At 45.9% G+C, this 21,088-nt stretch overlaps 2 protein-coding genes and 1 long non-coding RNA gene across 14 annotated transcripts in view; 2 read left to right on the top strand and 1 right to left on the bottom strand.

Moving 5' to 3' along the window:
• Positions 1-1,953, top strand: part of COL16A1 (collagen type XVI alpha 1 chain) — a 133,125-nt gene extending 131,172 nt beyond the window's left edge. For all 5 annotated transcript variants that reach the window (XM_079988016.1, XM_079988015.1, XM_079988013.1 and 2 more), the window contains one exon: positions 273-1,953. In XM_079988016.1, the coding sequence (XP_079844142.1) occupies positions 273-475 (203 nt within the window). In that variant the 3' untranslated portion in view covers positions 476-1,953. The remainder of the gene's footprint in view (positions 1-272) is intronic.
• LOC307222632 overlaps positions 1-5,985 on the bottom strand; it is a 33,703-nt gene extending 27,718 nt beyond the window's left edge. For 3 of the 5 annotated variants that reach the window (XR_013841817.1, XR_013841820.1, XR_013841821.1), the window contains exons 1-3: positions 5,846-5,985; positions 5,308-5,345; positions 4,760-4,822 (exon numbers count right to left, since the gene is read on the bottom strand). This is a non-coding gene — a long non-coding RNA (uncharacterized lncRNA). Of the gene's footprint in view, positions 1-2,709; positions 2,757-4,759; positions 4,823-5,307; positions 5,346-5,845 lie in introns of all 5 variants that reach the window. The other 2 variants (XR_013841818.1, XR_013841819.1) reach the window with 1 other exon arrangement.
• A 179-nt stretch (positions 5,986-6,164) lies between these two features.
• PEF1 (penta-EF-hand domain containing 1) lies at positions 6,165-20,843 on the top strand. 4 transcript variants are annotated; one of them, XM_079988034.1, is made up of 5 exons: positions 6,165-6,297; positions 13,816-14,101; positions 15,900-16,055; positions 18,180-18,323; positions 19,784-20,843. In XM_079988034.1, exons 1-5 carry the CDS (start codon positions 6,271-6,273, stop codon positions 20,011-20,013), a joined length of 843 nt encoding a protein of 280 aa, XP_079844160.1. In that variant the 5' UTR covers positions 6,165-6,270; the 3' UTR covers positions 20,014-20,843. The 4 variants fall into 4 exon arrangements, with proteins under 4 accessions (XP_079844160.1, XP_079844159.1, XP_079844158.1 ...); XM_079988033.1 differs by having other exon boundaries at positions 15,897-16,055; XM_079988032.1 differs by lacking the exon at positions 6,165-6,297 and adding an exon at positions 6,457-6,561.
• Positions 20,844-21,088: the final 245 nt, after the last annotated feature.

Raw genomic sequence — 21,088 nt, 5'->3', positions numbered from 1 at the left:
CAAGCATTCAAGCAACTTGTGGTTGTGCAGATTTGACCCAGAAGGAGAGGACAAGTGACATGGGGAGTAGATATAGTAATGAGGAGGTGGGCCTCCTCAGAAGGGACTGCAGCTTGCTCAAGCAGTAAGGACTGCGAAGGGGGTGAGGAGGATGTGAGACCTATTCCCAGAAGCTCTTGCCCTTCCAGAAAGTGGAAAGCACAAAACAGTCTACATAAGCCCCAATGGATGAAGCTGATGAAATGGCCCTCTTTCTCATTTCTTCTCTGCAGGGATACAAGGACCACCAGGGTATGGCAAGATTGGTCTTCCAGGACCTATGGGACAGCAGGGCATCCCAGGTATCCCAGGACCCCCAGGCATTACAGGGCCACCTGGAAAAACAGGTCACTGCAACCCTTCAGATTGCTTCGGCATGATGCCTCTGGAACAGCCAATGTATCAGCCCAAAAACATGAAGGGGCCTTTAGGCTGAAGCACTAACAGGTTTTCTTCTACAAAGGACTCCATTGGGATTCGCCAAAGTTCTGGTCCTTGTGACTAGTCGTGAATGATTATTTTTTCATTGTTGTTAATATTTTGACTATATTTTTTTTCGCCAGTGGGGTTCAACCGTTCATAATGATATTTTGGTTTTGTTTTGTTTCAAAGACAATGATCCAAGCATGTGTGGCTGTGTGTATGTTTGCCTCAGTATTCTAAAGGGAACTTGATTTTGTCATCTGTGTTCAGCAAAATACATTTCAAAATAATGCTTCAGTCTTTCAATTGCTGTGGGCAAATAATGGGTAGATTACTTCCACACCTCTTCTGTTCGTTAGGAATGAATTATTAGCCTTTCAACAATATGTGCAGGTGCATATTCCAGTAGGAAATTCCAGTAGCTGTGCAAAAAATGTGGAAGTGCTCCTATTGTTAAGTTCAACAGAACTTGTGTGAATAGGCATCTTTGTCATAAGTTTAGGTTAAAACTTGAAAGAATGTGGAGGGGTGGATATGGAGGGTGGAGTTCTAAAATGGAATTAACATTGAAATTCTGTGTGTGCCTACTCTGTATTAAGCCCCATAAACTGACCGAGACTTGCTCCCAGATGAACATTGGAGCTGAACAATACTGAACCTTAGTTATTCTGTCTGCAGCAAAAAATGGCAGGCACTCCTGCATCTAAAAATAACTGAAAAATCAGTTCTATGTGACACACACACACACACACCATTTTGTGTATTATGATGTAATTACATTTTTGTCCAAATGAGCAAGATTCTGGTTTCTTCCATTTCTATTGTACGTAATGTGAAACTTGGCCAGGGGCAAGGGAGAGGGATTATACCTTTTTAATATACTGGAATCAGTGACTTTTCTTTAATGTTACTGGAACATCAGTTGTTTACTTTTCATAAAATATATTTTTCACTCAAAAAACAAAAGACCAAACAATGCTTATCCAAAGTTAAAGAATTTACTGACTGCTGGAATCTCTGGGCATTACAATTGGGAGATTTTAGAGTCAGATGAGAAACTGCGGTCAAACATCACTTTTGCTCCCCCTTAAAATAAACACACCACATCCCTTCATGGTAACCAGCTCTTTCATGCAATGGCATACTGGGGAAATGTGGATTTTAAAAAAAATTGCTCAAAAATCCCCCCCCTCCCAAAAATCCTCTTGTTCTTATATGCCTTCAGACCTCAAATTACTTTATTTTGGAAATAAGAATTGGCTACCAAGCAAGCTGTTTGTGTTGCTATGTAGCTTCTGTCAGCTATTCCTAGACTTAAAAACTAACTAGGTTAGAGTAATTGTGAGCATCTCATTGCAGTAGAGGTTTACATGAAATATGCCCCTTAACGGTCTTGGTAGAGGACAGTAAGTAGTGGAGTCTTTCCTCAGCTGAAGAACCTTTCCTAATGGTTAGCCATTCTATTTAAATAAATGATGCCTTGTTTCCTAATTGGTATTTGGCTCACTTTCATTTCAACCCTTTGGCTCACATGCTGTGTTTAAACCTAGCAGATTACAACACACTTTTATGCCGTTCCGTGAACAGTGTCCATTTACCAAATGGACTCTGCAGCAGGAAACAGCCAGAGAACGGCAAGAATTCTTGTTTGACAACCTGCTTTGGTCCTTTTGTTAGAAAACAAGGGTTGTGATTAGAAATAATGGTTGCAATTACAAAATCTTGGCTCCAAACATGAAAATATGGTGGTTAAGTAAGGCTACACTAGCTCAATCACACAAGGGAGGGTTTTCTCCTGTTCTTTTTTCTGAACAATCTAAAACTTAGTTTGACAATTTACACACAAATCTCTTGTCTCTTTAATTAGAGGGAGACCACTTTCACCAAATCTAGATGAATCTGAAATCATACTCTGATACTCCAGGATATATGAAATTGCAATAACCTTGTTCTTGAATGAAATGGATTCATTTCACAATAATCTTTAGGCTAGACTACTGAAATTGCATTGTGTGTGCAAGTATCTTGGACAGTCTGGGAAATCAGCTTCTGTCTTCTGCATAAAAGACAGGATGTTGATCTTCACTCATAAAAGCCTAAAAGTTTTTGCCCCTAAATACTTAAGAAGCTGCCATTATATAGCCCATTGCAAACAGCATAGCCTCTTGAAGTAAGAATCAGTGTATTTAACAAATTTAAATCACATCCTCTCCAAAAACTTATAGTAGCTCATGATCTAATGTGTACCATTGGATATTGGACTTGGAGCCACAACTGCAGGATCAGTATTCTTACTGAAACACATAATTGAATTAACATTGCAGTTAAATAAAACAAGATTTTTAAAAAGAGAGATAAAAAATATAATTAACATCAATGTAATTTATAAAATATAGTTATATATCATAATACAGCTCAATACTTCTTATGCAAAACAAGGCAATGAGAATAATAGACATTGGGAGCAAATGACATTATAGCTTCCGAAAAGCTCATCTGAACAAGAAGGCTTAACGTCAAGAAGAATCACTGGGCAAATGTCCCATAGCTTTGGAGCCACCAAAGAGAAAGCAATGTAACTTTTACTGGTCTTGCATCCAGTGCTTTTTTTCTGGGGGTACTTGAGGGTACACAGTACCAGCACCTCCCTCCAAAACGTTAAAACTGTGGCACTTACTATAACAACTTCATGGTGAGTACTGACACCTTTTTTTTTCTTTCCTTTTTAAAAAAGCACTGCTTACATCACTTAAACATAAAGCTTTCAGCAGGGAATCCATTCAAGATCCTAAAAAAAGCAGCAAGGGGTGTGCCTAGGGATTTCTGGTCACCTGAAAGATGCATGAACAGACCCTTGAGACGCCCAAGGACCTTAAATCTTCCTTTGAACCCTTCTCATTGCCCCCTGCATCAAAGTCATTTGCCTTGACTGTTTGTCAGCATTGATGTGACCCCATTGCCCGCTCCCCAAAGAGCCTGTGCATTAGCATACAAGGGCACCATTACATTTATCTTCTTCCATATGTTACCATGATTGCTCAGAATACAAGCCTTAATATACATCTGAGGACTATTTCTCAATATTAAAATAATAAGCTATTCTGGAACATGATGATTGGGGAGTCAGGTTGGAATTCAGCTTACATGTGCCATGAGAACCATTCCCCACTGCAACCCTGGATCGATGCTGCTGGAGGATAGGCAATTTATTTGTCTGACAGAACTGGCACAGAAATCTGCACACTTTCCAAATACACAGGAAGACAGCTTTTAATTTTAGTTTGTTTCATTATTGTACCAGAGTGCCAATGACAGTCGCTCAGAAAGCAGCAGATACAAGATCAGAGCATTTCAGGAAATTGAGTTTCATTAAAAAGTAAACAAAATAGAAATTTGACATTTATGATGAAGGCTGTCCAGAGAAGGAAAGGAAAGAGAGAAGGGTGAGAAGTGATTCCACCAAGAGCCTTTTAACCATGCATTCAGGTGAATGGAAGTTGAAAGGGGGTAGGACACACATGCCCATGTTTGTTGGGTGCCAGGATTGGATATTCACACTCCCATCCTAAACAGTGGAAAGGTGCAAAGAACTTCACTCTGTGTAGTAGTGATTCAGGTAGGAGTCATTTTTCCATTGGCGGAGAAGCATACCAGCACCATTTCAGGTGCCTGTCCTTCTCTGCTCTTTTAAATACGGCAGCTATTTTGTGTTATGCAACACACCCCACAACAACCAATTTGTGACCGGCACTTTCTCAAAATTCCAGATGTGCCCACTGTCCCAAAAATGTCGGAAAGGCATGGACTCTGGTTGGGTTGGGAGATTAAGATTAACAGAATTGTAGAGTTGTAGAGTTGGAAGAGACCCAAGGGTCATCTATTCCACCATCCCATGGAATGCAGAAATCTCAACTAAAGAATTCATGACAGAAGGCTGAACAGGCAAACTTGATTGCCTTATATTGCTTGGGGGGGGGGGGGGGGACAACTCACAAATCCTCCAATTCACGTTAACCTGAAACTGGGATTCACATTTTTAAGTTCGGACATATTGAAGCCCCAAAGCACGGATGGCTTAAGATTTCTTATTGCCTTTAGGCAGATGTGTCGCTTTCTCCCCCCTCCCCCCAAATGATGCAACATCAGCTTTCCAAGCACAGCAGTAACTACTTTTCAGTGAGATATGGCTTCTTATGAAAATAATCTGCAAGAAACTGTTTTTTCACTTCTTTTAAGCTCTGTTGGAATGGCTATGGATTTAATGCTAAAACATGAATATTCTCAATGGAGGGCTGACCTTCAGACTGATGATCATTCTTTTGTCTTTTGGAAGGCACAAAATTCACCCCCTTTTCTGGAACTCAGGCTGTGCCACTGTTTCTTAAAAGGTAAAGGTAAAGGTGTGACAACCATATGTCAGGAGTGCTCTGATGGTGTTTCCTGCTTGGCAGGGGGTTGGACTTGATGGCCCTTGTGGTCTCTTCCAACTCTATGATTCTAGGTACCCCTGCCCGTACGGGCCAGTCTTGACAGACTCTAGGGTCGTGCGCTCATCTCACTCTAGAGGCCGGGAGCCAGCGCTGTCCGCAGACACTTCCAGGTCATGTGGCCAGCGTGACGAAGCTGCTCTGGCGAGCCAGCACCAGCGCAGCACACAGAAACGCCGTTTACCTTCCCGCTATAAAGTGGTACCTATTTATCTACTTGCACCCGGAGGTGCTTTCGAACTGCTAGGTTGGCAGGCGCTGGGACCGAGCAACGGGAGCTCACCCCGCCACGGGGATTCGAACCGCTGACCATGCGATCGGCAAGTCCTAGGCGCTGAGGTTTTACCCACAGCGCCACCCGTGTCCCTGCTACCATTTCTTAGCATCAGGATAAATCTAAAAAGAAAGTAAAAAGAGACTTCTCATTATTTATTTAATTTATGAATGTCTTCCTCTGGAAGTGAGAGTGGAGCTGGGATTCGAGGCTAAGGCTATACAGTATTAATCATGGCAAGACCCATTTCTACAACCACCTGCAGTTCAGTGGTTTGGAGGTATAAAGATGCACACCCAGCTGGGAGCTGTAAAAAGCGAGGCAAGTAGAGCATCTTTCTCTGGCATACAGGAGTCATTGAGTTAAGGGTTTTGGGGGGCAGTTACAGCTTTTGATTACAAAGACTCTCCAAAGGATAGGGAGGTCCTAGAGCAGTGCTACATAAAATCATATATTATATATATATATATATATATATATATATATATATATATAAAATTTTTCTCTAAAAAGTGCACAAGAAATAAAGAAGATTTTTAAAAATAGTTAAAACTACAAATCAGCCTTCAGTTAATATGCCTCCTCGAATAAAAAATGATTTATTGTTATATTTTGCTGTTACTTCTGTTTGTATAATGCCACGGTGGCTTCTTTGTGTAATTATTTCTGTTTCTGTTGTTGTTGCCACTCCAGCGGCGGCTCCTCGCTACTCAACCGCCCTGAGGTAAAAGCGAGGGAAGCGGAAGCGGCTCTTAGCAACGGTCGGCAACGGCTGAGGGGGCGGGGCTCCGAGCTCTTCCCCGCGCACCAGCACCTCCCTCCCTTCCCAGGGAAAAAGAAGGCCCGCTTTTCTTTTTATGGACTTCCTCAGTCATAGGACCCCGCCCACGGTGGGTGACTGACGGGAGCTCGGCCCAAGTCCGCGGGAGGCTCAGCAAGCCTGTCCGCCAATTGGCTGCGTCAGTAGGCGGTACCAAAGCGGAAAGGAGTGGGCGTGCCAGCCGCAGAGAGGAGGGGGCGGTGGCCCGAGCGGCTGTGAAAAGCTCAATGGCGGCCAGCTACCCGTATGGGCAGGTAAGCGAGCGAGGGAGGAGCGCCGACCGCCTTCTCCTGCCCCCTGCCGAGGGGAGTCTCCAGGGGGATGAAGGCCCCATCTGCTGCCTAGGCGACGGAGCGTTTCCGGGGGAAGGGGGAGTTGGACGTTGCCTAGGGAACGGGGAGTGGGAGAGGACCCAGGAGTCCGGGGCGATGGAGATAGGAGTCTGGAGGGGGGAAACGTACGCAAACAGGAAGCGCATCTCTCCCAGAGTGACGTCATTGCCGGCGTGGGCCTGTGAGGTGACATCATGGTTAGGCTCGAGTGCAAAGGATTCATTGGAGGAGATGTTGGGGAAGGGTCGGAAGCGTCTGGCCTGATCACTTGGGTGATCAGAGGAGAGCTGGTGTAGCAGAGTGACAGGCAGCACTGTCCTGTGGGTGTTTACTCAGAAATAATAATTATTATTATTATTATTATTATTATTATTTTATTATTTATACCTTGCCTATCTGACTGGGTTTCCCCAACCACTCTGGGTGTCATACAGCATATAAAAATTTGCAAAACATCAGTTATTTTTAAAAAATCCTGATACAGGGCTGCCTTCAGATGTCTTCTAAAAGTCAGATAATTGTTTATTTCCTTGACATCTGATGGGAGGGCATTCCACCGGGCAGGCGCCACTACAGAAAAGGCCCTCTGCCTGGTAAGTCCCACCGTGATCAGTAGGGCTTGGTCCCTAATAAGTGTATTTAGGAAAGAGGCTCAGCTGCACATAGTAACCTCCTGGACTGAATCTCAGCTGTTCCACCAGGCAACCTTGGCCTCTGAAATCTGCCAGTGGCTGCCCTTGCATGGGTATGGTGGGAAATGAAAAGGTGGCTGCTTCAGTGTTGTAATATGGCTGGGATTGGCCTGGGGCAAGCTGCTTCTTTTTCAGCCCCAGCCCCCCACCCCCAACAATAGTGACCTATTTAATAGTTATTATGGGGATTAACATGGAATTATTTAAGCACCCCAAGACATTAAGCTATGAACCAGGAAGTCCTTGGTTTGACTTTCACCTCTGGCCCTGTACTCACTACATTAGCTACTCTCATTCAGCCTCTGCTTCTCTCATTTACAATATAGAGATGGTAATACTGGCCTGCCTTATAGGGTTGTTGCAAAACTGAAAAGAGCCAGAGAAATGCTTGATGGTGGTATGATGATAATGCTTGAGATTCACCGATACACTCATAGGTGGATGAACCGCAGACAAATTACTATGTCCTTGTCTCAGCTCCTGAATTACCATTACCGAAATGTAGATCTAGAAAATTTCCACTTCCTGCCTACCTTGAGAAACACCATGCGCCTATTTATGACCTTTAGGTCATCAACCCTCCCATCTCGACTCATGGAGATAAAGGATACCCTATGGTGGTTCCATTCTCTCCGCCCAGTGAGGGTATTTAAGTACGAAACTAGGAGGCAATTGGTCCCTTGCATAGAGTCAAAGCTAATGCGGATAAAGGAAACCAAGCTCAACACTAGAAATACTAATTGCCCGAAGGAAGAAAATAACTCTGTAAGCCTAGAATTACAAGACCTGAAGGAAGAGGCTAATGAGTATAAAGACTGAGATTTCTACCCAAAATATAAGGACAGTGGGGCCTAGAGCACGATATTTAAAGACGTCCAACAGCTCTTTATCCCATCGAAAGACATCAGTGCAACTCCCTGTTCCCTTTTCAAACGACACCAAATTAGATGAGGAATTTGGCGCCTCCGACATTTCTATGGCAACAACACATAAAGAACTCTATGTTGCTGACAATCTGGAGATATCCAGCACCAAATCTACATCTGGACCTTTGCCTAATGTTCCAAAAACTTACCAGAATGATCAGCCTTCTCTACTGTACTCCTGGCGAGACAGGATGGACAGATCTTCTGAATTCGAATCTGGCTCTTTGTTGGCCAGTGATCCGCATTTTATAACACATACCTCATTAATACTTCCACAGCCACAGATAGAACCAACAATCCTCCAATTAACCCAGGAGGGAGAGGGGGATTGACAGTTAATGAAACACCATGGGACTGTCCCCCCCGCTTGGGGTGCGGTTCTAGGGATACTTACCCTATCAAACCTCCACCTCTTTCCCATACCATTTTGACCCATGAGTCCTGGCCCAAGGATGACTTGTTATTGAGGGGATGTTACCCATCTATTGGGGAGGCTAGTATGGGATCTGGGATTTCCATAATTGAAGGGCTAGGGAGGAATGGTGGTGGGGCTAGATATCTCTATCGGCGAAGGGTTTCGAGATGCAGTGATCCTCGAACCCCTTCCAATCTACCCCCCCATCCCAAGGGATGAGGGTAGGGAGAGCAAGGATTACACACCTCCGTCATTGGTGCTGTGCAATGCCAGGTCCATAGGCAACAAAACCGCCACCATGCGTGACTTTTTTGTCTCGCAGGGGATTGACCTGGCTTGCGTGACAGAGACCTGGGTACGGGAAGGCGAAGTAGTCTCCCTACATGAGATAACACCCCCAGGTTTCTCTGTCCTCCATCAATCGCGGACTGTGGGTCGGGGGGGGGGAGGAGTAGCATTGTTATTCCAGGAGGATTGCTCTTTCAGAGCTCTGCCATCACCGACGATCTCCGGCATTGAATGTGTTGGTCTCGTGTGGGGCACCAAGGAGAGCTTGGCTGTCTGGCTGGTGTACCGACCACCCAGCACACCTGCAGCAACCCTGTCAGACCTGCTGGAGGTGGTGGCGGGCTGGGCCTTGGAGTTCCCAAACCTACTGGTTTTGGGAGACTTCAACGTTCATGCCGATGCCGCTCCCTCCTCACAGGCTCTGGACCTAGTGACTTCCATGGCAACACTAGGGCTCTCCCAGGTTGTTTTGGGCCCCACTCATCAAGCAGGCCACACGCTGGATCTGATCTTTGGGGCTGGCATAGATGTGATCATGCTCCCTGCTGTGGAAGTGCCATGGTCTGATCACTACGCCCTGAAAGCCAAGATTGACTTCCCGCTCCTCCCCGGCTCGGGTGGCGAACCTATTTGGGCTCGTCCGCGAAAACTGATGGATCCTGATAGATTCCGACAAGCCTTGCGGAACCCTGCTCCTCCTGGCGACTCATTAGATGACCTTGTTGAGGACTGTAATGACCGGCTCTTGGCAGCCATTGATGAGATCGCGCCTAAGCGCCCTCTGCGACCCCGTCGAAACCGGGCCCCTTGGTTTACTGAGGAGCTCCGGAAAATGAAGCGGGACCTCAGACGGCTAGAGCGAGTATGGCGACGGACTTGTGACGGAGCCTCAAGAACATCTTATAGGATGCTTATGAAAGCCTATGAGTTGGCTATGAAAGCTGCTAAGAAATCTTACTTTGCAGCTTCCATTGCATCCGCTAGCTCTCGCCCGGCACAACTTTTTAGAATAATTAGGTCAATAATGTCCTTAGGAGGACAACCAAATTTAAGCACAAATTCGACCCACAGCTGTGAGGCATTCGCGAGTTTTTTTGCGGAGAAAGTCCTGTTGTTCCGCCGTGACCTCCCTGCCAATTTAGATACAGTGACTGAACTGGAGGCCCCTCAACTGACTTCAGGTCCAGTGTTGGACCATTTCGATCGGATACTCCCTACTGATGTGGATAGATTCCTCCAAGTTGGTAGGCCCACCACCTGTCTCCTCGATCCGTGCCCGTCTTGGCTGATTAGGGAGTGTCCAGATGTTGTGCGGACCCCCCTGGTTGAAATTATCAATTTGTCCCTTGACACGGAGACATTCCCAGGGGAACTGAAGGAAGCAGTGGTGTGTCCACTCTTAAAAAAAACTTCATTAGATCCCTTAGACCTATCCAATTACCGCCCAGTTTCAAATCTTCCATTCCTGGGTAAGGTAATTGAGAGAGCGGTTGCTGAACAGCTTGGTAGGTTTCTGGAGGAAACATCGGCATTAGATCCATTTCAGTCCGGTTTCCGTCCTGGTTTTGGGACGGAGACGGCTCTGGTTGCCCTAACAGATGATCTCCGTAGACAACTGGATCGAGGCGGGTCAGGACTGGTGATCCTTTTAGATTTGTCAGCAGCCTTTGACATGGTCGATCATGATCTTCTGGACCACCGCCTTGCAGACGTGGGGATACAGGGCTTAGCCCGTAACTGGTTGTGCTCTTTTATCTCTGGTCGGGGACAGAGGGTGGCACTAGGGAGGGAAATGTCGTTGCGCCACTCCTTGGTATGTGGAGTGCCGCAGGGCGCAATTCTCTCCCCGATGCTTTTAAACATCTTTATGCGCCCCCTTGCCCAGATTATCCGGAGCTTTGGGCTGGGCTGTCACCAATATGCTGATGACACTCAGCTCTATCTGCTGATGGATGGCCACACTGACTTGACCCTGAACACACTGACCAGATGCTTGGAAGCTGTGGCTGGATGGTTTCGTGGGAGCCGATTGAAACTAAATCCTTCGAAGACAGAGGTCCTATGGCTAGGTCGGGATGGCATGGGGATGAGGGACCAACTCCCTTCTCTTGCGGGGGCCCAATTAGTGCCATTGCCTTCCGTTAAGAGTTTGGGTGTAATCCTTGACGCCTCCCTTTCCATGGAGGCGCAGGTTACAGCAACAGCCAAGGCGACATTTTTCCACCTTCGCCGCATGAAGCAGTTGGTCCCTTACCTTTCCCGCCCTGACTTGGCCACAGTGATCCATGCGACGGTCATCTCCAGGCTTGACTACTGTAATTCGCTCTATGTGGGGCTGCCCTTGAAGCTGTCCCAGAAACTCCAGCGGGTACAGAATGCTGCAGCGAGGCTCCTCACGGGGTCTCTGCCATGGGAGCATATTCACCCAGTGCTTTTCAAGCTGCACTGGCTCCCGGTGGAGTACAGGGTCAGATTTAAGGTGCTGCTTTTGACCTTTAAAGCCCTTCACGGCCTAGGACCCTCGTACCTACGGGACCACAAATAGCAACACCCTAGTGGTCCCAGGCCCTAAGGAAGTTAGATTGGCTTCAACCAGAGCCAGGGCCTTTTCAACTCTGGCTCCGGCCTGGTGGAACGCTCTGCCTCATGAGACCAGGGCCCTGCAGGATCTGATTTCTTTCCGCAGGGCCTGTAAGACAGAGTTGTTCCGCCTGGCCTTTGGCTTGGAGCCAATTTGATTCCCTCCCCCCCCCCCTCTCTCTCTTTTGTTTTCTTTTCCTTCTCCTCCTGTGACGAGGCTACATTTTAACATTTTAATGTTCCATTATTTTAATGTTGTATTTTATTTTTGTTTTTAAGATGTAATCATTCTTCTTGTTTTTATTATTGCTTGTAAGCCGCTCTGAGCCCGGCCTTGGCTGGGGAGGGCGGGGTATAAATAAAAAAATATTATTATTCTTATTATTATTATGATACCTTAGCTGGTTAGAGCATGGTGCTGATAATGCCAAGATTGCAGGTTTGGTCCCCGTAATGGGACAGCTGCATATTTCTGCATTGCAGGAGTTGGACTAGATGATCCTCAGAGTCCCTTCCAACTCTATGATCTGTAAACAGAGTCATTGCTTATTACTCCTGAGGAAGAGTGCCTAGGGAGCATAGCTGCTATAGTTGTGTTAGGAGAGCAAAGTCCTGACAAGCAGTACATGTTACATAGGAACGAGAGAAGCTTCATTTCACAAACCCCTCTTTCCTGGGCAGCATTCCCCCCCCCCCCCATCGCACCTGTCTTGGCCACCAGAGCCAGGGACTGTAAGAGACAGCAGGTAGGAACCTCTGGCCTGCGGCAGACGTAAAAATTCACAGCTTCAAGAGTCCATGAGATTCAGCTGCAGAGTGATTCTTCTTGGAACAATGAAAAGTGGGGGGGACCATTGTCTATTTTAGTGTGTGTTGTAAATTATGTTGCAAGCCACCCTGGGTACTTTCCTTAGTAAGTGTGGTAAAAATACTCCAAAATAAACTGCTGGAGTCTCCCAGTGTCCTTTCCTCTGTCATGTCCACTCAGTCTGACCCAGCTATGTATATGGTGCCCTTGCTAGCCAAGTGCTGTCAGTCTTGATGTGCAGTGGCCTTCCTTGACATGCACACACACTAAGCTCGTCCCCAGCCAAATGCAAGATTCCTCCCTCGTTTCCTTTGTCTTTCCTCTCTCTTTGTTTTGGCTTTGCTGGCCACGTTGAGATTGTAAGCTCTGTGGAGCAGAGACTAGCCCTTTCTCTGCTTACATCACACATATAGAACCTTTGACCCTTCACATGTTGCAGTCTGAGCAAAGATTGCCAGTGGCCAGGGATGATGGGAGCTGTAATTCAGCAACATAGAGGGCCAAACCTACCCCAAATGAAAGGTGTTACTGCTTGATGCACTTGTTGGTGGTGTTAGTTATATTTGGTGACTAAGAGACATGTGCTGGAGTCCTTTGATCAAACACGTTTGGAAGCTTCACTTCACCTCTCCTCCACTGTTGTGTCAGGGCTGCAAAGTCGTCTCCTACTCTGCCTGTTCAGCAGGTTAAGCAGAGAATCATTGCTTCCTGGGCCATTGGGTTCAGCTGTGGCCTTGGGATTTTCCATGTACTGAGACACCCCAAATGCAAGTAGTTCTTACTATGCCACTGACAGCAGTGCTGGAGATGTGGCACTATCTGATTTTTGCAATATTTCATGCAAATTCCTTGCCTATAAGTAACTGTGCAGCAACATTATTGCAAAAACCTCCCCCCCCCCCCCAAGACCTTGGACTCTAAATCCTGGGAGCCATCCCTGCTACTCTGCTGGTTTCTCAGGGTCTTATTCCTTATCCCTGATTAATTAGTCCAAAATATCTTATCAGACCCAGTTTTGAAGTTTTATTTACTACATTTCTAATGTAGCACTCGTTGATATATCCCCCCCCCTCTCTCTCACACACACACTTTATCATTCACAAGAACCTTGTGATGTAGATAGAGAGGACTTATCCAGACTTCCATTTGTGCCATGATTTGTAGGCATAAGACCATGTTTTCCAGGCATGGATCCAAGCAGGGCTGCTGTTGTTTTTGTCCCACCAAGAAAACACTTTTACCACTGAATTGGAACAAACATCAATTGAGTTTTACGTGGCTTGATGTTTGTTCCAGTTCAGCAGTAAACAGCAGGTTTTCCTGGGGGAAGCAATGGTAAGGGGAAAAAAACCAAACTGCTCAGAAAGCACAGACCTGTGCCTACAAATTGCAGCACAAACAGAAGTCTGGATAAGCCCAGAGACTGATTGGATCAAGGTCGTACAGTATGCTTCTTGCCTGAGTGGAGTGGTTGGACCCAGGACTCTCGTCCTGTTCTGACTGTCTGACTACCACTCCATACTGATTGTACATACTCATAGTTCCTTCCATGCATTGGTAGTGCCACTCTGCACTCAATCCAGGACTATTGGGTTAATCTCTCTGCATTATATTATCTTAACTATGCACTGGGAATGCATAGGCCCCTCTCCTTCATCATTGCATATTAATGGGGTGTAGAAATCAACTCATTCCCCCTGCCACTTTCATAGCCTTTTCCTTTTCCTGTAGGGTTACCCTGGTTCTGCAGGACAAGCTCCAGGTGCTCCGCAAGGCAACTATCCCGGAGGAGGCCAGTATGGAGGTGGGGTTACTCCTGGCAGCTCCTATGGTGGACCAGCGCCTGGTGGTCCCTATGGGCCACCCTCAAGCGGAGGACCTTATGGCCACCCTTCCTCTGGGCCTCCTGGTGGAATGTATGGAGGAGGCCCAGCACCAGGAGGACCTTATGGGCAACCCTCTACCAACCCATATGGTGCTCCTCAGCCTGGCCCCTATGGGGCAGTAGGTCATGGAGGTGAGTGCTAAAAGAGCTTAGAGCTGTTCTGATGACTATGTGCTTTCAGGTGGATTAGTAGTGTTCATGACACACAAATTCATTAAATGCTCCATATTTTTAATCTATAGCCTTTAAATCTGGATGGGTATTGTTTTTGTTTGTTTCTGTGTTAGGTGTTTTTGTGTTTTTATATTGTAAACTGTGCTGTGATCCTTGGATGAAAGGTGGTATCAAAATTTAATCAATCATCGTCATCATCATCATCATGGGGAGGAGGTCTAATGGATTGTCATATGGGACGTGCTTTCTGAATTCAAATGACATGGTACTCCATGTCTTGTCTGAATGATGCCACCCGCTTTTCTGGGGCTGCTGGTGTGTATAGCCCTGTTTTCTTGCTAATGAAATTTTATACCAAATTCTTTCTTTGAAAAAGTATTCTTGGCAAGACCTCAAAGCCAAACCTTCTGTGGGGTGGTGCTTTTCTTCCCTTCCCATTATAGGGTTGACACACAGTCGTGCACATCTCCACAGTTACCTGCATTTTCTTCCACCCATGTGCTGTTCATGCCGTACTGTATCTGGGCTTCAGATTCTTGATACGAAGTTTAAATTTGGGATCTAAAAACTTGGAATTTGTCACTTTAAATATCAACACTAGGAGACAAGAAATGGCAAACCATACCTGAAAATACATTAGTTCATGCCGCTATGATGTAGTGGTTAGTGTGTCAGGTTAGGGCCTGGGAAACCAGGGTTCAAATCCTCACTCAGTGATGAAGCTCATTGGGCCACCTTGGGCCAGTCACTGCCTCTCAGCCTAATCTACCTCACAGGTGAAATGAGGAGAGGCAGAAACATGGACGCTGGCTTGAACTCCTCAGAGAAAATGATGGAATATAAATTAAATAAATCAAGGTACATGTGGTCTTTAATTGCAATGGTGGGCTTTCTCTCATACGAACACTGATCAAACCCCAGCCGGGGAAACTTTTCTAAATTTGAAAAGAATGTAAACTTCTCTCTCACACACACACACATTTTGTTAGCACACCACAAATACCATTTTGCAAGTCTGTTAGCACACCACAAATACCATTTTGCAAGGCTGAGTGAAGCTTGTGTTTTGCAGATGTCACATTTCTGCCTCCCCTTTCCCAAATCTCCCAAGATTCACTTTCTTCTACTTACAAAGCGTTTCAAGCACCCAAGCGTCTATCTTTGGCATCTATCATATAAAGGGCCTCTTGGTGTGCAGCTGGAGCCCTTGACTCGAGTTTTGCACCGCAGCGTTTGAGAAGCAGTCGCTAATTGAATTATTCATCTCCATTTAGATAGGCAGTTGAGAAAGACTGCATTATTTAAGGTTCCAAGGTGGGAGCCAAAAGGCACTGAAGCTGCCACCCTGAGTGGCGGAAATAAAAGTTTATGGCTGTGCATCTGTCTCCTGGAACTGGGTAGCATTTACATCCTGCTGAAACAACACACCTTCCGCATGTTTGCACTCAACTTTACAAACTATCTAAAGGGATCCCATTTATTTCCCTTCTGTTTTTACAAGGCTTTGCATCCCAGCTCCTGCTGGGGGGGTTGAGCCGTCTTCCGCAGGATTAATAACTTGGCTATTAAAAAAAACCTTTTAGAAAACAATGGCTGACTCAGCGGGCATGAGAGAGGGCCTGTCCAATCCCTGTTGCTCTAGCTGCCAAAAATCTGCTGAGCTAAAAGCTTACTGCCGGTGGCAATGGGCGCTTGCCATGCCTTGATGAATGGCCATGCGTTTCTCCTAATTTGTGTTCTGCCCTTTCCCCAGCAGGGAACATCCCCCCAGGTGTGGACCCAGAAGCCTTCTCTTGGTTCCAGAGTGTGGATGCTGACCAAAGCGGCTACATCTCAGTCAAAGAACTCAGGCAAGCCCTTGTCAACTCCAACTGGTCCGCCTTCAATGAGGAAACTTGCTCAATGATGATGAGTGAGTCCAGATGTTGATGATTCAAATCAAATGTGCTTGGAGTGGGAGGGGTCTGGAATGTTAATCTCTCACAATACTCTGTACTTTGGTATGGTGACTAAGACATGTGGAAATAGACAATTCTGGAAGACGCAATACAAGATTTTCTTTTAAAATACTTGTATCAGGGGCTGGGGACTTTTTTGCTGACAGTTTCCCTTTGAAGTTGAAAATATAGATGTGCCCTGCATCAACATATGTGTGAATTTGTGCCAGAATGCAAACATCAGTTTAAAAACTGTTCTTGTTATCTGAGGGGACTCAAAACTTCATAGCAGATGCCCACTTTCCTGATCCTTTTTCAGGTTCTAATTCTCAAAATAGAAGAATATGGAACTATCAAAAGGGACAGGATGCACTAGGCTGGCAAAGCATTGCTAATCGCTAGCAGGCCCACATGATTGGAAGCCAGAGTGGATCAAATGTGAACCAGTTCAAAGACCATTTTGGTAATGAAGGTGCAGGGTAACCTTAAGAAATCCTCAGCACCATCCTCAACCAAAATTGCAAAGTGGAATCATTTTGTTGTTGTTGTTGTAAGGATTGCCACATAATGTGTGCCAGGGGTTGCCATTTTAGCACCCACTGGCATGCATGTACCTGGCACTCACAGGTTTCCCTTCCCTGCTCCTCCCCTCTGCTGAAATTAGGCTCAAAAGAAGTATTCTGTTGTGACCAATGGAACAGGTTGTGGTGTGTGTGCTTCATTTCACAGGGAAACTGCCCACAACATTTTCTCTGATTTGCAACTCTGCTCACAGGCCCCAAAAGGCTGACAAACCCTGATTATGCAGAGTGCATTGAACACTTGAAATGAGCTGTATAAATGTCAAGGCTGTTTGATGTTCTTCAGTTGTGCTTGAAGTTCATGGATTCCCATGCTTGCCTTCCTCAGAAACGTGAGGTGCACGTTTCAGCTCCCTCATCATCATTATCCCTCATTATTATTATTTCACTTTTGTCCTGCCGTTCCTCCCAAAGGAGCTCAGGACAACCATACAGCATTCGCAATAAGACATAATTAAGACCCAACAAAGACTAAAACAATTAAGGGATATATTTTCAAAATTTCACAATTCCATATTCTAAACGTATCATCCATCAAATACTAACCCCCTGGGTGAACAAAAGTGCCTATAGATTTCATCGGCATGTTGGCAATGTGGGGAACAGCTGCTCTTCACCAAGAAGGGAGTTCCATAATCAAGGTGCTGCCACAGAGAAGGCCCTGCTGCAGGCTGCCACCATTACCCCCAGGCCACACTTGCCAGCAGGGCCACCTGCCAGGTTTCCCTTGCTAGCCTTAAGGCTCAAACTGGTTAGCATTGGAGGAGGCAGGTATTTTAAAGTCCTTAGCCCCTGAGCTATTTAGGGCTTTGTATGCCAGTACCAGCACTGCATCTGGTGGCTCACAGGCAGCCAGTAGAAAGATTTTAGGACTAGTGATTCATGGTCCCATCTTGCTGTCCCTCTCAACAACCTGGCAGCTGCATTTTGCATCAGCTGCAGCTCCTGGACTATCTTCAAGGGTAGTTCAACATAGACTACATTGCAGTAATTAAAATGGGAGTAGTCCACATAATAAATGTTAGAGACAGTGTTCTTTTTTCCAGACCATCCTGCTGAAACAGTAATTGAGTTTAAAATCTTCTGTAGTCTTCAAAAGATCCTCCAACCTTGTTTGTGGAAAGCATTAGTGTCCTAGTGGCAGCACAACCCTAAGAACAACCCCATGCTTGTCCTTGCTGCTGGCATGTGGCATGCAGAAGGTATTGTGAAGAATTTCATGTTACACTGGAGACAGACAATAGTTCTTAGAGGGCTGAAAGCAATGTGATAGATACTCTGCTTTACACACATTGTTTGGTCTCAAGCTTTCCTCTGGTCAAACAGATTTTGCTGGGTTTTGAAACACTGCACAAACCTGGTGGAGCAGAGGCAAAAGTAGGATTAGATGCCTTTCTTGTGTTGCCTTCAGTTCTTGGGGCTGTGTTGCAAGGCGGGTATTCTGTCTCTTGTTTTGAGTCAGCAAGTATATGGGACCACTGCTCAGTGCTCCACTCTTTTTTTTTACTGCCTCTGCAGACATGTTTGATAAAACCAAATCTGGGCGAATTGATCTCTATGGGTTCTCGGCCCTGTGGCGTTTCATCCAGCAGTGGCGGAATCTCTTCCAGCAGTACGACCGCGACCAGTCAGGAAGCATTAATTGTAATGAGCTTCACCAAGGTAAGACAGAACGAGGCAACAGTCCTTAAAGCCTCAAGAGGCTGTTCATGATCTCTAATGCTGCTGGAGAGTGGCTGTTTTTAGGCAGAGGTCTGTTCAGATTGTTGCTTTCGGGCTCAGAGGCCATTCCAAAACAATTGTGAAGAACAGACTGAGGTTTCCGCCATGGTTAGTGAGAGTTCCCCCAGTCAGGTAATCTCTTGTGTCCCTCTGCTTCTAGGCTGAACCATCCAGCCTTCTACAGTTACAGATAGGTAGCCGTGTTGGTCTGCCATAGTCAAAACAAAATTAAAAAATTCCTTCCAGTAGCACCTTAAAGACCAACTAAGTTAGTTCTTGGTATGAGCTTTCGTGTGCATGCACACTTCTTCAGATACACTGAAACAGACTTCTGTTGTCTTTAAGGTGCTACTGGAAGGAATTTTTTTATTTTGTATTGACATCCAGCCTTCTGTTGAACTGCTGACACAGTCCAGATCCCCAGTAACTGTGATGAGATTGAATCAATGCATTATGACCAGAACAAGCTAAAGCAGCCTTTGCCAACCTGGTGCCTTCCAGATGTTTTGGACTACAACTCCCATCAGCTGGCAATGGCCGAGCCTAAAACCTAGTAAACTGACAAATGTGAAGTTTTTGCATCAGGCAATTATGCCTCTTGCTGTGTCTGGAGAGCAGATGAGCTGATTTCTTCAGGAAGCTTTGACAGCAGAACAGTGACTCATTGGACTTATGTGGTTCCTCAAGAGTGGAGCCGTAGCTCAGTGGGAGGCTGCATACGCCTCATGTGAGAGGTTCCCAGTTCAGCCCCTGATGTCTTCCAAGTAGGGTTGAACAAGTCCCCATCTGAAGCCCTGGAGAGCTGGCATCAGTCATTGCAGACAACACTGAGCTTGATGGATTCTGAGTAATGCAGCTTTTTCTAGCAGTCTCCGTAGGTTCATGAGAACCGAAATCCAAGTCCCTAGTTAAGTTATCTGGAGTGGCTTGGGGCTAGGCTTGGAAATGGAGAAAGAACTGGTCTAAGAAGAAGCTGAGCAGACACAGAGTTAGCAGTGGTTAGATGATGTGCCAAAAGAGGAGTGCGAAAAAAATGCATCATCAGGGATCGCTGAAAAACGTAGCCATGTAGAAATACTGGCATGGTTCTTGGGTGCTTGAACGCTCAGTTCTGAGTAACTCAAGAAAGGCCATCTTCTCTCAGTGTTAGTATTTGGGTGAGAAGAAAAAAGTTTAGCACTTGGGCAGTTAATGGTGATAATAATAACTATTATTATTGTTATAGCATTTTACCCTCCTCTTCAGCAGGAAAGATTCCCAGAGTAGCTTACAAAGATCACTCATAAGACAACATTCATAATAAGACTAATAACAGCTGCGAATCATTTGTGACTTCCACCCATGGCTGTGTGAAGCGTGGATTCTCATTTATTCTCTCTCCCTGCCCTCTGTTCTCCTAGCACTCTCCCAAATGGGCTACAGCCTGAGTCCCCAGTTTTCCCAGCTGCTGCTCTCCCGTTACTCACCGAAAGCTGCCAATCCTGGTATCCAGCTGGACCGCTTCATCCAAATCTGCACCTTGCTCCAGTCCCTGACCGAAGCCTTCCGGGAAAAGGATACTGGCATGACGGGCAACGTACGACTCAACTACGAAGACTTCCTTACGATCTCGACCGCTCGCGTGTTGTGAGAGCCAGGGGTATTGATTTTGTTGGTGATCCCACTGGTGGCTGGTGGCATTTCCTTCCACAGAAGGAAGGACCACTTTGTCCGGAGGACATTGTGTTGCAAAGGAAAATGAAATTGCCCTTCTCCATCACACCAGTGTAACGCCAGATGCTTAAGCTAGGTGGATTCTTGGAAAGGGTTTGGTTTGATTGCATTGAAACAGCTGCCTCTTATAGCCACTAGAGGGTGAGCCACAAACACCAAGTCAGACTGTCTGTGCCAGGCAGCTCTGCAGCAGCCCCCACTACCCTCTGCCTGAGTTCTCTCCTCTTCCCCCACTCAACCATCCCGCCAAGAAGTTAGAGAAGTTGGTTGCCAAGAAGTCTGAATAGAGCTTCTTGGTCCTAAATTGCCCTTCTGTAGTTTGCATGTGCAACCTGTAATCGCCAAAGCAGAAAACAACACCTAGGGAAGAAAATTGGGTTCCATGCTTTTGTGTCGACAGCAGCCAAAATTCCTGCATTCCATGAGATCCATGCCAAGTGCAGCTCCCTTCTTTGCCACTAGATGGGGAGACCATCAGCCAAGATTCCAGACTTCTTCTTTTTTCTGGGGAGGGTCTTTTCCCCTGAAGGCTTGACCTTCTGGTTAATGTGTCCCGGCAGATTTCTTTTTGCATTGCTAAAGTGCAAAGTCCCTTGCCAACTGCTCACTTGGCACTTCTCAGTTATTTTCCCAGTTGCCAACACATTGCTTGTGATTTTTGTAAAGGCCAAAATCATAGATAAAGATGTGTCAGAAAGAGATTTATACCCAGGTAAAACTCTGTACAATAAAGGACCCTAAACACTCTCTTCCCCTTCTGTGTGTTTCTTTCGTGCATGAGAACTGTACAAAATACTGTGGGGATAAAATGGGATGGCCTAATACAAGACCACCTTGAGCTGCTTTGTGGATGGCTAGGATGCAAATATGTTAGATAGAAAGCACCTGGAAGTGGGTGATATAATCCTCAAACCTGCCCTTTGGCAAGAGAGAGTCTGCCAGTTCAACGCAGAAGTGTGGAATTCCATGTGGCAAACAGCCGGGTTCTCTTC

Source organism: Podarcis cretensis (assembly GCF_951804945.1).
Source record: "Podarcis cretensis genome assembly, chromosome: 8".
NCBI classification, from domain to species: Eukaryota; Metazoa; Chordata; class Lepidosauria; order Squamata; family Lacertidae; genus Podarcis; species Podarcis cretensis.
This window is presented reverse-complemented; position numbering and strand designations above follow the sequence as displayed.